Source organism: Mizuhopecten yessoensis, unplaced genomic scaffold (genome assembly GCF_002113885.1).
Source record: "Mizuhopecten yessoensis strain PY_sf001 unplaced genomic scaffold, ASM211388v2 scaffold11181, whole genome shotgun sequence".
NCBI lineage: Eukaryota > Metazoa > Mollusca > Bivalvia > Pectinida > Pectinidae > Mizuhopecten > Mizuhopecten yessoensis.
Window position 1 is genome coordinate 355,034 of NW_018408920.1, and position 17,926 is coordinate 372,959.

The following is a 17,926-nucleotide window of genomic DNA, read 5'->3' on the forward strand; positions in this document are numbered from 1 at the left end:
GGGCACTGTCTCTGTTTGTGTGTGAGAAAATGTAGACTAGCACAATATAAGAGATCGGGCACTGTCTCTGTTTGTGTGTGAGAAAATGTAGACTAGCACAATATAAGAGATCGGGCACTGTCTCTGTTTGTGTGTGAGAAAATGTAGACTAGCACAATATAAGAGATCGGGCACTGTCTCTGTTTGTGTGTGAGAAAATGTAGACTAGCACAATATAAGAGATCGGGCACTGTCTCTGTTTGTGTGTGAGAAAATGTAGACTAGCACAATATAAGAGATCGGGCACTGTCTCTGTTTGTGTGTGAGAAAATGTAGACTAGCACAATATAAGAGATCGGGCACTGTCTCTGTTTGTGTGTGAGAAAATGTAGACTAGCACAATATAAGAGATCGGGCACTGTCTCTGTTTGTGTGTGAGAAAATGTAGACTAGCACAATATAAGAGATCGGGCACTGTCTCTGTTTGTGTGTGAGAAAATGTAGACTAGCACAATATAAGAGATCGGGCACTGTCTCTGTTTGTGTGTGAGAAAATGTAGACTAGCACAATATAAGAGATCGGGCACTGTCTCTGTTTGTGTGTGAGAAAATGTAGCACAATGAATGTAGGACATCGGAAACTGTCATGTTTTTGCTAGAGAGATCTAGAGTGTGGTGTAATGTGGGAGATCGGGACCATCATTTTTTGTGTGGGAGATTGGGACCATCATTTTTTGTGTGGGAGATTGGGACCATCATTTTTTGTGTGGGAGATCGGGACCATCATTTTTTTTGTGTGGGAGATTGGGACCATCATTTTTTGTGTGGGAGATTGGAAGCATCATTTTTTGTGTGGGAGATTGGGACCATCATTTTTTGGGTGGGAGATTGGAACCATCATTTTTTGGGTGGGAGATTGGGACCATCATTTTTTGGGTGGGAGATTGGGACCATCATTTTTTGTGTGGGAGATTGGGACCATCATTTTTTGTGTGGGAGATTGGGACCATCATTTTTTGTTTAACAGAGTAGGCAGTACAGGTAAAAGATCAGGACTATTTTTGTTTGTTTTTTGAGAGAGGGAAGCATAATGCAAAAGATTTGTACAGTCACTATTTGTATTAAGATGAGTAGTACCGTTTAATTGTTCATGATTATCATAATTTCTGTTAATGAACGATTGCTCAACCTGAGACTGAAGCATGACCTGTAACAGGAAGGCACATACCAAATCATATCACCACTACATTGTAATACATTTACACCCAATCAATCAACCACAATTCAATATCAACAGCATATATTTTCAATTTCACAATTTTTTCTGAGAAGTTCTTATATTTTACTTGTTAAGTGCTGTTACAGTTGCTGAAGTACAACAGGCCAAAATCAGGTGATCAATAATTTCACATACATTATATGAAATGGGGGGGTTCTACAATGAGATTACATATGTACGTTCGTAATGACAGCAGTCCGAAAGAAAGACTGAAGAAACAAATTAGGTGTTCAATCAGGGTCCCTTTTACATCAACAATGAAAGATTCAATAGCAACTTTTGATGACCGAAAATTATCGATGATACAATTTTACAAAACATAAATTTAAATGTAACCTAATTCTGCCTCAAGCTGGTCAAAACCTTGAAGCTATACCTGATGAAAGTAATCAATTTATGTTCTTTCTATAACAGAAACTAACAAGCACAGTATATATGCTATCTTAAATTCAATGTTGTCATAAAAGATCACAATTTACAAATAAAATATGTGTACATCAATTTAATATACTTGCAATACAAAGCATACAGCACTTACTGCTCCTAGTTTTATATCCCAGCCAGCTGCGGTCCTTGAATGGGATTTTCTGTAGATCTTGTCCGAGCTGTAAGGCTCGATCTACAACAATACAACATCCCGTACAGTCATGATGTCATGGCAGAGTGTTTACGATTAAAACATGAAATATTCCATGTAAACAAATCTGAGAATTCTAGTTGGTAAGACAATGATTATATGTATCCCATTTTTGCATTATACTCATTGGTTAACCATGTTGAACTTTAACCTCTAGGCATATATCCATCTACTTAGTACTTATCTTTCTTTTGTAAATGTTAAAGTTTGGTCAAGCTTTTAGTTAGAAGTTTGTCTACTTGGTAAATTATTCTGATACAAACAATTATCGCTATTTGTTTAGACGACATTTACCTCTTAATGCCTCAGCTAGTCTCAGTTTGGCTTTGTCCAGAGGTGTCTCATCAAATTTGTTGGCAATCCCAACAAGTGCTCCATTGTTGACAAAATCCTGTGTGTGGAACAACAAGCTAGTTTTGAGATCAGTCTGAGTCATATACTGTTTTATATGTAAAAGTCCTAATTCTAAGGTAAAGGAACCTTTTTGCTGCATTGTAACTTATTGTGAAGTTTTTTTAATGCAGCTATTGGTACTATATATTTATATATATAATATATAAACTTTATTTATANTCATGTCCGATCGGGGAATCGAACCCCGGCCGCCTTGGTGAAAGGCAAGTGCGCTATCCACTGCACCACCCAACCACCCGATATATATATATATATATCAGGTCAGTCTTTTAGTGGAAAATTTGGGCTAGATGTTTTTCTACGTGAAATTACCTCAGTAACTTTGTTAATTGTCGCACAAAAAATGTATTGAGTTATGTATATATGCTTATTGTATTGATTGTATAAAATTGTATATATCTATGTACTATAAAGCGCTTTAGAGTGGCTTATTCTAGCCAGATAGGGTGCTATATCAAATGTTGTATAATGTATATTATTATTGTATATTACAGTGTATTACAATCCAGCAACTTCTATTTTAACCAAGGTAGCTAGATTATTGAAACTACACTGTATACAAACATTCCTTTGGTTTTCTGCAAAGAACATCTTTCATGATGAAAGTTAAACAATCTTACTGGCTTATTTGAATGAAAGATAGGAGGCTAAAAATAATTCATATCATCAAACATGAATCTGTATTTTCCATTAAACTTTCCATGTACTGTAACAGAATCCTGTGATCTATTATGTTTATAAGTGTGACATTACTACCTCTGCTACGTAGTCCTGGCCCCAGAAACATGCGTAGTGAAGTGGTGTATTCCCGTGTTCGTTTACAGCATTGATATTTGCCTTGTTGTGTAGAAGCTGAAACAATAATGCATAAAGTCATGTGATAGTATTAAGTAATTGCAACAAATTGACAATCTTTCATCAAATTGACAATACAGTATAAGCTATCCTAAGAATCTATCAATCATAATGTCAACTGTTATAGCAATTATACCACTATACAATGGTACATATATATCACCTTAAATATAAACTCCAAATTCATCAACCACTCCAGTCCTCAGTCCATTTTTAATTGACCTATGGATGGGGTTTGGAACATATGACCATTGACATTTAAACGACAACTTTAGTGTGAGCATTTGATTGGAGTGACAGTCAAACATGATCATGATGGTGATGAGGTTGACTGCTGATTCCATGGCATAAAATGTTCTAAATTATAGTAACTTATCTACTCTAAAAATGTTCTAAATTATAGTAACTTATCTACTCTAAAAATGTTCTAAATTATAGTAACTTATCTACTCTAAAAATGTTCTAAATTATAGTAACTTATCTACTCTAAAAATGTTCTAAATTATAGTAACTTATCTACTCTAAAAATGTTCTAAATTATAGTAACTTATCTACTCTAAAAATGTTCTAAATTATAGTAACTTATCTACTCTAAAAATGTTCTAAATTATAGTAACTTATCTACTCTAAAAATGTTCTAAATTATAGTAACTTATCTACTCTAAAAATGTTCTAAATTATAGTAACTTATCTACTCTAAAAATGTTCTAAATTATAGTAACTTATCTACTCTAAAAATGTTCTAAATTATAGTAACTTATCTACTCTAAAAATGTTCACATTTGTGGTTATTATGTTACCATCATCAAATTTCTATATATATTGTGTTTTAGTGTTGGAAAAAGTTTCTGAATTTTCCTTTTACATGTACCTTGGGGGAAAAACCTGTTAGGCTGTTACCCCAGTCATCAACTGTTTACTAATGGTTTTCAATTTTAGTGATTTATGTGGTTACTTTAATCGGATTTCACCTATGATATCATATTAAAGCCCTGTTCTACACTATCATGTTAAAGCACTGCTCTACACTATTATGCCACAATTTCTAGAAATTCAGCAAGATCTTCTTTCAGTAACATGTTCATTCCATTTATTAAAGATAATTTTTATATTTTCATTTCGAGGGCTGTGAAATCATCAACAGATATTGATCAGTTACTCAAACTATCAATAATACTTATTGCTTAATAAATTTTAATCCTAATTGGCTTGTATTGTGAATAAAAATACATTGGTTGAATTATATAGTTATTGAAAATTAAATTACTGTAGCGTTATACAGCTGTCACTCAAGAATGAAAATGTTCTTACCCTGTACAGTATCTATATAATATAGGTATATCTTAATTGTACTTTATACAGACAGATTTTGGTGAAAATCATTAAAGTGAACAAAACTTTCCGAAATACTTCAATTTTAACAGCGAAAAAAACCCATTTAATTGTAAATGCAATTTTCCTATTTCCAGCATACCTTGAATCTATAGCATAAGTGCATATTTTGGAACATAATTCAAGGTGTAAACTGCAAATGGAGTTGTCTGCCCTTGTACTGATTCTTACCATGAGAGCTATGTCACGGTGACCATGGCTGGCGGCAAGGTGTAATGCCGTGTCATCCCCCATGTTAGTGGCGTTGATGCGTGCCCCTCGCTGTATCAACATATCCACAATGTTATTACGCCCCTCTCTGGCCGCCCAGTGGAGCAAACTGAACCGGTGGTCATCCCTGTAAAAACATAGGTAGGATATTTACAAATAATAAGGAGATATATCTATAACCTTAAAGTACTAATACTATAACCATATATATAGGTTACACAACGAGTGGTTGTTGAATATGGTATTTATTTCACTCAAGTTGTGAACTTTTTGAGTGAAATAAATACCATATTCATCAACCACTCGTTGTAACACAGTAACTTTTGAAAATTAACTAACAAGAGTGAAATAAATACCATACTCAACAACCACGAGTCGTGTGATCTGTTTCTGTCACAATCTCAGTCGGAAACCGATGGAGTGTGACCTGATTTTAATAACATACACACATTAAGTATTGAGAATATGCAGTATTGCATCAATTTATATAAATTGACCACAGACTATATGCGCGTACACATATCGTACGAAGTCTGCCTCCCGCCAAGTGATGAAGACAAACTCATCGCTGTCAATGTCCAAAACCATAGGCCTGGGGCGTTTCTTCGTGACGGTTCTATGGTTGACATTTATAATGAAAGTTCAGCCATAGTCAGACTCTCCAAATAGCGATAAAGGGACGTTGGGAGAACGAAATATTTCCCGACACTGTGACAGATCTTGTTTTGGTTTCATGAAATATTCAGAATGTTCTGGTTTTGGGGTGTAATGTATATATATGTTCCATTGCATTACTGCTATTCACTTTTTAAATGATATTGATAATTAATTATACCAGTTTGTTTCTTTATGTGTATTTGCATAAGTAACATAGGTTAAACTGAAGCAAAAATAAATAAATCATGCTCTAAATGTAATTAAATACCTGTTCAATATCAATCTGTAATACACTTGAACATATTAACTTTCTAAACCTTTGCTGACTCTGGTATAGAAGTTTATTATACATCATTACCCAGGTAATGTTGCTACATGTATACCCATGTTGTATAAAACTCTAAAAATAGCAAAGGGTGCTTTCCAACTTTATCTCTATGTAATCAACACACAGGGCTACTGGGTGGTGCTTTCCAACTTTATAATATCTCTATGTAATCAACACACAGGGCTACTGGGTGGTGCTTTCCAACTTTATAATATCTCTATGTAATCAACACACAGGGCTACTGGGTGGTGCTTTCCAACTTTATAATATCTCTATGTAATCAACACACAGGGCTACTGGGTGGTGCTTTCCAACTTTATAATATCTCTATGTAATCAACACACAGGGCTACTGGGTGGTGCTTTCCAACTTTATAATATCTCTATGTAATCAACACACAGGGCTACTGGGTGGTGCTTTCCAACTTTATAATATCTCTATGTAATCAACACACAGGGCTACTGGGTGGTGCTTTCCAACTTTATAATATCTCTATGTAATCAACACACAGGGCTACTGGGTGGTGCTTTCCAACTTTATAATATCTCTATGTAATCAACACACAGGGCTACTGGGTGGTGCTTTCCAACTTTATAATATCTCTATGTAATCAACACACAGGGCTACTGGGTGGTGCTTTCCAACTTTATAATATCTCTATGTAATCAACACACAGGGCTACTGGGTGGTGCTTTCCAACTTTATAATATCTCTATGTAATCAACACACAGGGCTACTGGGTGGTGCTTTCCAACTTTATAATATTTCTATGTAATCAACACACAGGGCTACTGGGTGGTGCTTTCAGTGCAAGCCATAACTGTGTGCAGTACCTTATACTTGAAAAACAACAACATAGTATTAGTGCTACAGTGCTTGTTTTTGCATGGTAAGCGTATACCTGAAGCATATCCCTAAACAATATATAATTTTATATTCTTATGCTTTTACCTGACAATCCTATTTTACGTTTTACTGCAAGGCAACAAACATTAGTCAGGTTTCCCCAATAGGAGTGTATTGTATTGGACACCCTTGGCTCGCGAAGTTGGGTTTCCCCTATCATCCCCAGAAAAAATAGGATAGGTAGCTAAAGGTAAGATTATTTTTCTTATTTTAGAAAATTATAGTTTTACTATATGCTTATAATAATAGAGCAGGAGTTCTGACTGTAACAGTGATAAATGCAAATAAAAACTTCAAGGTAGGCACAAAAACCTACCAGGTAGATTAGGGTTAGCAGGAACATACAAGATTTTTTTATATACTGAACATTAACTTTTTTAATATCTTCACTAAGAAAATAGTTCTCTGTTTTAAAGTTTGAAGTTGAGAACATACTTAATTTAATTTGATAATTTGTAATTTGATTGAATGGAATAAATCACTCCATATTGAGTATACATGAATCCGCTGAAATGCCCGTATATCATGTGTTTATTCCTATAACTCTGGCCCCTGTGTGCCCTTGGTTATCCCTATATCGCATCCATCTATATAGCTATCAATGATGGGATACCGGATCTACCCCCTGGTGAGGCTTTTACAGGTCTGAGATTAAATCCTGTGGGGAGCCCCTTTGTTTGTGTTCTAGTTGCGTTTCCTGTTAGATGATGTTAGGAGAAGGATGCATTCCTCAGCGATGATGGAAGCTATATCCCTCACCGGGGGGGAGTCCCAACCACTGCACAGATCAGGGATGTTAAGTCCATCACTGTGCTGCCTTGACCGAAAGTACCACCCTTCTAGACATACATATAATTCTGTATCATTTTTTTTCTTTAAATAATGCAAGTTCTTTTTTATGAAGCAGTACTTTTTTTCTTTAGACATTTTCTCTACAACTTTATATGTACGTGTTAATTGTGTTTACCGAGTCAAGTGACCTTCACAATACACAAGTACAAACACATATACAGTAGAGGTATATATGTATGATTTATTAGGGAAACCATAATGATATTCATAGGGTGTCATTCCTGGCCTAGTATGAAGAATAAGGTTTGTGATATTATAGCTTGCCCAGTCAAAATGGGGCTAGACAGATCTAGATATACATTGTACACCAGGAAATTTGAGAACTGACTCTGGCTTCCAAGTTCACCAGTAGATGCCTGGGTTGGTTTTGTAATACGATTTATTTTTCTTGTAATGCTCCAATCCATGAGTCACCAAATTATAAAACATTATATACAGTGCTAGGTATTTATTGAACTAAACCACCTGCCTCACTTACTATCCTGGGCCTCTATTAAAACCAGTAAATGATGCTAGTAAACTCCATTTTTCATAAAGATATCTTGAGCAGTTTAAGAATTATGGCCAGACAATTTTTTACTGAAAATTAATTACTTGTTTGACCTTTGACCTTGAGGTAAATACGATGGTTCAATTACAATACGCTGTGGGTAATGCTGATAGAGTTTATCAAGACGATATAACTATAACCTATAAAATCAACCCTTCTTGTTTTTATAGTTGGGGGGGGGGGTATACAAACATGGCCGAGATACAGTTTTACTAACAATTAATTACCATATCTCTGACCTTTGTCATTTAGGTGAAGATCCCAGTGATAAAGTACTATACACACAGCTCTTATTCTGTTGGAAATAATCCATGCACATTGTACACATCTTTTTTATAACCACTGTTTAAATGTCTCAGTCTAGTGATCTGACACCATTGCTTTATTTGTAATAAACTAAATGATATAAAATAAATACAAATAATACCCAACTTTTAATTAGGTGCTAACAATCGTTTTACAAATTCAACAGCGTGCAATGCAAGCTAGGTTCAGGCAAAATATTTGGACTCTAGAACTCTTGGTTAATCAGAAGAAACATTTTTTTCTCTCTCCCAATTTGACTCATGTGACCTTGAAAGTGGTATAAGCTTTAGGTCAGTATTTAAACTACTGTAACATAATAGCACTTAACTTTAATACCCCAGCATGCTGCAGACCAACACTACTGAACCTAAACCCAGCTAACCTCTTGGCATGACCCCTGTGACCTTGAAAGCAGTTCAAAGTCATTCACATTCATCCAAGCATCACTACATGTAGGCCACATATAATCACCCAAGGACAATTGCTTGGTTAAATTAAAAGAAGTTGTCAAGATTTAAAGAAATATTAGACCCTTGTGACCTTAAAGTGTGTCAAGGTTTTTAATTTGAACATTCTTGATAGTCCATCATCTATCTAATATATATGGGTCTACAAGTCAAATATTATTACCGGTATCTTAGGATTCTTGGTTACCGGCATTCAACAGAAGTTGTCAGGTGTGTTTTTTTTTTATACATTTGACCCCTGTGACCTTGCTAACCAACACAATAGGTTTACTTGATGTAATAATTTAAACAAACACTATAAATAGACAGTAATTTGTTGTTACTGAAGAATTAGCAGTTTAATGCAGTATCTTACAGTGTACAGGATTGGCACCTTAATGCAGTATCTTACAGTGTACAGGATTGGCACCGATACACAAATACATGATCATCAGTAACAAAAACAACCCTCTTCAATTACATGTTCATAATAAACCATACACCTACTCCTGGTAATAATAAATAGGATATATCTTGTACATTTGATTTGACAATTTGATAATCTAGTATACCAGGTTGTGTGGCATCTCTCCAGTGATATAACCTAGTATAGAGGGAAAACTTGCCAAGTTTAAAGAGACAGGTCAATGATGTCAAAACACTGGCCTCAGTGGCCTGAACACCTACTGTACATTGTATGTATCATATGAACTAAAATGAGTATTTTATAGAGCTTTTTAATAATAACAAGTGTATCAAATTCAATGGTCCTTTCTAGAATTTTTATTGTATCTTTATGACTTAGCAATGAGTGTACAACTAAATATGTACTAAACTGCAAAGGTCTCCAACGAGACTTGTGCATCTGTGTACACCATTTCAATTCTTCAACACACATAATGTGTGCACTATATAGTCTATGTGTGAACACACAGTGACACTATCTCTGATCCCACAAGTAAAAAGATACTTCTATATAAGCCACTCTTCTGATTTGTCACACTCAGATATTTATTTAAAGCAAAACAACGCTTTATATATGGCATCTTTGTTGGTATAAAATGTTGAATATCAGAGAATCTATACATCGATCATCAATACACCCTGTAATTGACCCAGTTAAAGCACACCTGGCCATGCTATATGCCCACTACTATATATACACCATATATAGGGTCTTTGTAGTCAACATGGTAATAGTGAAACATAGAATAATCTACTGTTCGAAAAAGTCATTTCATGTATGGGTGTAATAATTTCAAAAAATTTCAAACTGCCAAAATGTGGTCATCGACAAATCATAACATGTACAATATTGGAGATCTATATATATAGTATGTATGTGTACCAATACCTACATTTTAACACAGTATTCTAAGTTCTAGTATCCAGTATTAGTCAATGTAGCTTTCAGTTAATAGGTAACACTATAATGATAAATGTAATGATATAAACTCACTGTACATTTTCAATCTGTAACTTAATTTAAATACATTTGATAATATGAAACAAGAGGCCCATGGGCCTTAACGGTCACCTGAGTCTATAGTATTTATTTTTGTTGTTGAAATATGTACCAATTTGAGTAAAAAATAGTATAATGTTAACTTAACTTTGTCAGGACCATGAGCTGATCATTCCTAGACCAATTTTAAGTGAGATCGGCCTATTAGAACTTAGTAGCAAAATAGCGGCCATGGCAGCCAAATTGTATTTCTGATTGACCCGAAAAATAACAACACTTTGTCAGGACCATGAGGCGATCATTCCTACCAACTTTCAGTTCAATCGGTCCAGCAGAACTTGACTTTAAGTTTGAAATAGGTTTTCAAAATGGCGGCCGTGGCGGCCATATTGGATTTCTGATCGACCCGAAAAATAACAACACTTTGTCAGGACCATGAGGCGATCATTCCTACCAACTTTCAGTTCAATCGGTCCAGCAGAACTTGACTTTAAGTTTGAAATAGGTTTTCAAAATGGCGGCCGTGGCGGCCATATTGGATTTCTGATCGACCCGAAAAATAACAACACTTTGTCAGGACCATGAGGCGATCATTCCTATCAACTTTCAGTTCAATCGGCCCAGCAGAACTTGACTTTAAGTTTGAAATGTAAAATGTTAACGGACGACGGACGACGGACGACGTACGACGGACGACGGACGACGACGGACGAAAACGGATAGCAATAGGTCACTTGAGCTAAAGCTCAGGTGACCTAAAAAAGAAATCGTATTTAAAATGACGTCCTTTAGTATATGTACACTTTCATTAAATTTGAATTATTGCAGCCCTGATATACATGAAATGTTTTTAAACCTTCAAGCTGTTGGGACAGTCAAGTGGTTACTTTCATTCCACTAGCCCTGAAAAATACTTAACAATTACAAAGGTTCAGAATATGTAGGTCAAAATAATCCACTAGTGGGAATCCCGAAATCTGGTAGTCTCGGCAGTCCGGATAGTTGGGATTGTACACCTTTGTATAGTTTGGTTTGTGTTTTAGGTTGGATGTTTAGGTTTTGATGGTGGAGGATAGCTGGAGTTCCGCGAGAAAAAACACTGACCTTCGCCCAGTACCTGATGACTGCCCCACGTAGGCCTTGAACCTGCTTCCGAGTGGTGGAGGGCTATAAGTGGTAGCAGAATGTCAGACACCTTAACCACTTGGCCATCGTGGCCCCCCTTTGTATATATAGTAAATTATATATTTACAATATGTATACAATTGTGTTCCTTATCTAACACGACTGTAAACTTTGCCAAAGAATCACAGAGCCAAAAATTACTCAGTCATTTAGTTGGAGGGTGGACATTTCTTTTTAAATGTAAATTAAAGACTTGTCATTATACCCTTACACCTGTTAACTATACCTACGTATACACATGCTTTGAAAGAGACTGGACCTTTGACTGTGCAATCACCCATTTCTAACCTACATGTAATGTTCATGTCTGCAGTTGAATGATCATTGATGTATTCAAGCCCACAATGTAAATGTTAAGCTGATAACAACAATTTGTCAATTGTTCTAACAGACAATTACACAGAGTGAAGATTACAATGATTAGACAAGTACACTGAAAGTTGATTCTGCTGGCTTTTTGCTTCTGTGATGTGAATGCATATAATTTCATGTTTAATTTTTCGCGACGACAGCTTCGATGCCTCAATAGTCGAGCGGTAACATGTTCGCTCAATGTGCGGAAGGTCTAGTGTTCGACTCCCGGCCAAGCCAAAAGAAAAAATCAGTTTTCTGACCAAAGAAAATAAACGGACAGGGGTACGAACAACTTGCGCATAATTAAAAAGAAAAAACAGAAAATAAGGGGATGGACAACTTAAGCATATCTAAAAAATAAAAATAAAAGTTTAAAGAAGATTTCATGAGCTACCCCCAGATGTTTCCAAACCTAGTTCTACAGAATAGGTTTGGTTCATTAATTGTTGTGTTGATATATACTTCCACACAGCTGACCGAAGGTAAGGAGTTTAAAATGTAGCCAATTTAAAAATGTAGAATTTTCAGTTTAAATGTTAACCTATCACGGAATTTGTGCTTATATATTTCCTCAATAGTCCTGCAAACAAAATCGTATTCATAAAATGTAGCCCCGTATTATTATATTGTAGCGTATGTCTGAGAAAACAGAAGCAAACAGCAAAGCATATAGATTTGGAAATGATGAGAAATATTGTTCAATAGGCAGCTTCATCAGTCTCCAGAGATTACGAACTTCACAACTCTCGCAAAATATTTGGAAGACTTGCATATGATGTTGCTGCTGTCCCACTTAAATATATGGTATGTTAAAATCACCCGACCAAGAAACTGGTCGAGAGACGAGAACGTCTTACACTGAGACCGGATCAATGTAGGTCCAGGTATATCCCGTCCAGGGCCTCTTTCAATCATAACATAATATATTTGACCTACTTCCACTGAATCATTGCAACTTGGAGATGTACAAATATGTAAACTTCAAAAAGTAAAGGAACTATCAAGAAAATAAAGAAGTACAAAAGGTCAATTATTAAACAAGACTGCAGCGAGAATGTCGATATCGAAAAAAACCCATCAGTAAGATTGTCGAAATGGGAGCGGTCGAAGTTATGTTAGATAAATACGGGACCATGTTTTCTACCTACCCTTGGTTCAGGTCGTTTTCAGTGTTATCCAGCCATACTCGAACATGGAAAGCATTTCCTTCTCTAACTTGTGTGAAAATATCGTCCATGTCTGTACACAATAAGAATCTGTTGTAGTAAAACGATTGTTGTTTGTAATGTTACTTGCAGTCCCGACACACTAGGCCTAAGTCTAGGTCCTAATTATTGTTGAGTGGATGCACACCCGACAGCGTTCATCTTTTTCTTTCCCGGAACATTTTTAAAATAGGTTCATTCGAAAGTTCGATGTGCTTAAGTCCTCGAAATAGATGCACATTAGCGTAAATAGTCGTGGCACGCGTCGAACTGGTTGAATACAAAATATGACCAAACTGGCAAACTAATCGACGAAGCGGACCCGGTTCCGGTGGATGCAAATAATGTAGATCTATCCAAACGGAAATTAAAGGGTTAGGTATAAGAAAAATGCAAAAAAGTTTCAGCTTTTGAGTATTGCTCAGCCGTCCTCTTTCTGACTTAAGTCAAATTGTACTGACTTGGCTTTAGTATGCGTTACATACCAATTTATAGCCGTCATTATATATATTTAAGGAACGCTAAACATTTAATGTCTATTTCCTCTACATGAACAAGTTCAACAGAAACACCATAGCATACATTTATTTTCAGGCCAGTGTTCTTTGTAACATCACCCTTTATGAAACAACCAACTGAGACAACGTAATATAGACAAAAAGCTCTCTGAACGTGCACCTGCTGATAGACTTGCACAAGCCCGTTATATTTCAACAACTCTACAGAAGTTCACTGTAGTTTCCCATACATGTAGTAACCTCTCTTAGAATTCGCTATGTTAAACAACCAACGCTGTTTCTTTTGGCACTTCGAGATTACTTGTACCACGGAATTAGATTAACTAAGTCCTTGCTTGAACACGTTTTCTCATAACGCTTTCGGTAATTTTTCCTCAAATAACAACACTATCAATGGTGTTTTAAAATCGCGTTAAACAGAATAAAACAAAAAAAGCATATAAAACCTTGCTGATTTGTTCCCTATATGATATTTTTTTATTGTTTGCATGTGATTCTGTTATTTGTGTTTGATTAATAATAATAATGTCTTTGATATTGTCCCTGAAAACATATCATGTTTTATTTTATTGTGCTGAATTGTTTTCCTATTGTGTGACGAATCAAACTATCTTAATTTAATAAAATTGTTCGTGTATTCACCTGTTTATAGAAAAGTAACGAATACCGGTTTTAATTCGAATAAACTGCTGTTAACCCATTGATATTGAGATATACCAGTCCAATCAGAGACGTATACATATACTACATACAGCAGGTGGGTCGCGGGCCGCCAGTCTTTCTCATACATACGACAGACACCTAAGTTACAAATGTATGTGAAATACAAAATTCTACGTACTCCTTCAGTTATACGTATATGTGTTGGTAGCCCTATATATCTACACACGTGTGCATTTATTTCTTATCTAATACAGTAGTTCGGTATTCGGGCTTTGTCTTTAGATATATGGTCGTCTTATCTTCTACAGTTTAAATGAGCGTATTGTTTTGTAACACAATGACATGTAGGCTAGAGCTCCGCGTTATATCAACACGGGTGTGTGATGTTCATACAACCGTAAACGCTGCCGTACTCACAGACTCATAAACCAGGCGAATGTCCAGACCCTGATACTGCGTTTATGAAAATGTTACACAATATTGGTGAGTACTTTATTACTAATATGTATATACATATACTTACATTTTATCATATTTCACGATATAGTAAATTGCGCTTGCAATACTACGCCCCTTAAATTATACATGAATGCATATCAATTTTATTACCAATGTATAAACATCGATATTAATATTTCGTCAAAAAAAAAAAAATTCCAGTTGAATCTAACCAAGGGATTAATGAATTCAACATTGTAGCATACTCTATATCATTATGTTTGGATGGACGTGTATTTATTGACAACCACGACACTCTGTGACGTGAGATCTTGTCCTGTCTGTACATAAGACCAAATTTTTACATTTTGTAAGTGATCATTAATGACATCTACCTTTGAAGTTGGACAGTTAAAATCCGATTTCACACTTGATCCAAATCTAGATAACTTAGCTATTCGGATTATTTAGACACAGTTTAGAGATTTAAATTTTCATAAATTATGGCCATAAATTCCAGGCAGACAATTAACAGTATATCTAACTACGGGTATTTGAACACTCGCTGATTTAGTGTTAAGCACGGTGAATCGCTCAACATCAGCTATCTCTGGTTTTGGTAAAACATACGACTCATCAGTGTTCTAAACATGTATCAGATACAGTTCAAACTGATGTACGAACAACACCGCGAATACTACAGGATCTACAGGTAAGTCGCTCGACACGTGTAGGTTTGATAAAGTTAGGAATAGTTGAAAAACTTATGAAATATTTAACCTTAATTAAAATGTTTCACGCGGGATTGAATTTTTGATATAAACCAAGCAATATTGAAATTGTACTCCATATAAGTCTGAAGAGTCTGTGTGTAGTAATGTGTTAGAAGATAAATGATCGGCTCTGAACACTTGTCTATTTTTTGTATTGTTTCGTCTCCAGAAGACTAACGATACACATGACACTGTACTCTATACATTGATGCCCTGATAGGGATGGCCTAACAATACACTGTGGCCGAGACTATTATTGTCAGCTTGTAAGACTGCCCTAGTCACCACCACAAGCATCAAACTCGCCAATAAGGTGTTCGTGCTGTAACTATTCAGAAATGTGTAATTTGTTATCAATCAGGCGACATCAATATTAAAATTTAAATTTTCTACTAATTTTTGATAGACTTTTTTAACCAATTTTAGAATATATTGAGGAAACTGGTGATATGACACACTCGCGGGGAGAATTTTGTAGTAAACATTACAGTTCCTCTTTGATTTACACCAGAAAATACCAACAGGAAAACGAACCTTTCCAAATATATACGGCCAATTACTATCAGTTAAATGAGTATTGGTCGAGTTAGTATATCTAGATGAAGACGTGTTTCAACTTTACTCGGCCCGTTAACTCCGTCACCAAACCTTACTTCAGTATATAGATAATTACCGGACGACTATAAAAAATCATCAAAATATCATCAAAAACTCATAAAATAAACCCTCATCAAATTCACATGATCATTTGAATTCGACATTGTGTTAGAAACCAAAATGGAATAAATTGAATACCAGTAAACACGTCACCTATTCTTTTTCCCCAGGTGAGTCTGTGTGAAGTTTTAAGGTTAAAGCTGGAGAAGATTTTCAAGCCTAACGCTCAAGGGGTCGGTAACCTGACCGACACCCTCATGCGTGATGTTCGTCCGTCAGTGTCCGTTACGGAGGGAAAAGTGCTGGATACACCGGTCACGTTCGCGGATATTCCGAGACTCAACGGTCCCGGAGCTGGAGGCAGAGTATCAATCATCGATGGTCGGTTATCCGCCATGGAAAATGCCGCGAACATGCGACCTGGGATCTTATCACGTGACAATAAGTCAAGGCTGTCCACACACACGCGTGATGTGAAATCACGTGCATCTTCGGACGGACGACACCGGGAAAAAGATGCAGGCTACTTCAGACAGGTTTGTATAGAGGGGGAAGAAATAAGCAAACAATTCCGTTGATTTGTTATGCAATCTGATTTTTGTAATGATCGTAATAGGGAATCAGTCAATAAACGAAGATTTAATACCTGATATGACATCACCAACTTTTTCCAAGATTTTTTTCAGAAATGCTGTACAGTACGTAGTTAGTCGCAAAAGGCGAATGTCACTGTCAATGCTACGGCCCCAAAAGTATAATTTTAATACTTCATCGGATGTAACCCCAACAGTTTAAATAAAACACGCCTAGACAACTGAACCGACATCACTCGTAATATTGGCAACGTTTAGAAATGGGGTATTATGTTTTGTTCCGTATCAACTCATTATGTCCGAATCCCATAGTACATATTAATCACCACGCCGCCGTATTACATTTATTATAAAAAACAACGCTATATACGTCGACAACCATCGATTGATAGTTCTTTTTATATTTCAAAACATGTTCTTCAAGGTGGAAAATATGTTTTCCATATGGGTTCATAAAGCAAAATAAACAGTGTGCTTATGTGTTAGTTTCGACGAATAGTACAATGTTTACTGTCATACCTTCATCAGACATCACAAACATTAAATATCCACAACACGGGGACATTTCTTGGACGCATTCTGGACTACACTGTTTCGATCGGTTATGCAAGGTTTACATGTCTCTAACAGTCATTCTTGGACCACTAGTGGATAAATCTTAATATATTGTCAGGAACTCGAAATATTTGGAAGAAAGTATGTCCATTGTCACGATTAAAAATGACGAACGTTTATGGAATAAACGGTCTGGCTGTTTGTAAATGTAAAATGTAAAGCTTTGTCAAGGCTCGCCTGAAAGCAGCATTATATTACTAGGTCCGACATTATTTCATAAACAAACAGCTCTGGTCGTATCGGTCCAATCAGTTGGATCACGATAAACGAAATCGGCCATGGTGCTTCTCTTTACCAACACACTTATTGATCATAAACAGCCGAAGCCGCTTAGTGTTACCTGCAATAAGAATCCAGATCCAGGACATGAGAGATTTGTGAGAATTTGTGCTGACAACAAATTTGTCAGCTTCCTAGGTACCACCTAGTAGTTACGTATCAACACAGTTTTGGGAAAGGCAAGTTTATGGAAACGATGTGTTGATGACATACTGTAACATGCCACAGACGTGATGTGTTGATGACATACTGTAACATGTTACAGACGTGATGTGTTGATGACATACTGTAACATGTTACAGACGTGATGTGTTGATGACATACTGTAACATGCCACAGACGTGATGTGTTGATGACATACTGTAACATG

The 17,926-nt window shown here is 35.9% G+C and overlaps 2 protein-coding genes across 5 annotated transcripts in view; one reads left to right on the top strand and one right to left on the bottom strand.

Annotated features, from left to right (window-relative positions):
- Positions 1-13,356, bottom strand: part of LOC110440402 (integrin-linked protein kinase-like) — a 28,125-nt gene extending 14,769 nt beyond the window's left edge. The window contains exons 1-5 of one of the 2 annotated variants that reach the window (XM_021483456.1): positions 12,964-13,356; positions 4,728-4,893; positions 3,066-3,161; positions 2,190-2,286; positions 1,797-1,877 (exon numbers count right to left, since the gene is read on the bottom strand). In XM_021483456.1, the coding sequence (XP_021339131.1) occupies positions 1,797-1,877; positions 2,190-2,286; positions 3,066-3,161; positions 4,728-4,893; positions 12,964-13,052 (529 nt within the window). In that variant the 5' untranslated portion in view covers positions 13,053-13,356. The remainder of the gene's footprint in view (positions 1-1,796; positions 1,878-2,189; positions 2,287-3,065; positions 3,162-4,727; positions 4,894-12,963) is intronic. The other variant, XM_021483457.1, reaches the window with a different exon arrangement.
- Positions 13,357-14,559: 1,203 nt separating this feature from the next.
- LOC110440417 overlaps positions 14,560-17,926 on the top strand; it is a 14,265-nt gene continuing 10,898 nt past the window's right edge. For all 3 annotated transcript variants that reach the window (XM_021483482.1, XM_021483483.1, XM_021483484.1), the window contains exons 1-2: positions 14,560-14,684; positions 16,240-16,605. In XM_021483482.1, coding sequence (XP_021339157.1) covers positions 16,327-16,605 — 279 coding nt within the window. In that variant the 5' untranslated portion in view covers positions 14,560-14,684; positions 16,240-16,326. The remainder of the gene's footprint in view (positions 14,685-16,239; positions 16,606-17,926) is intronic.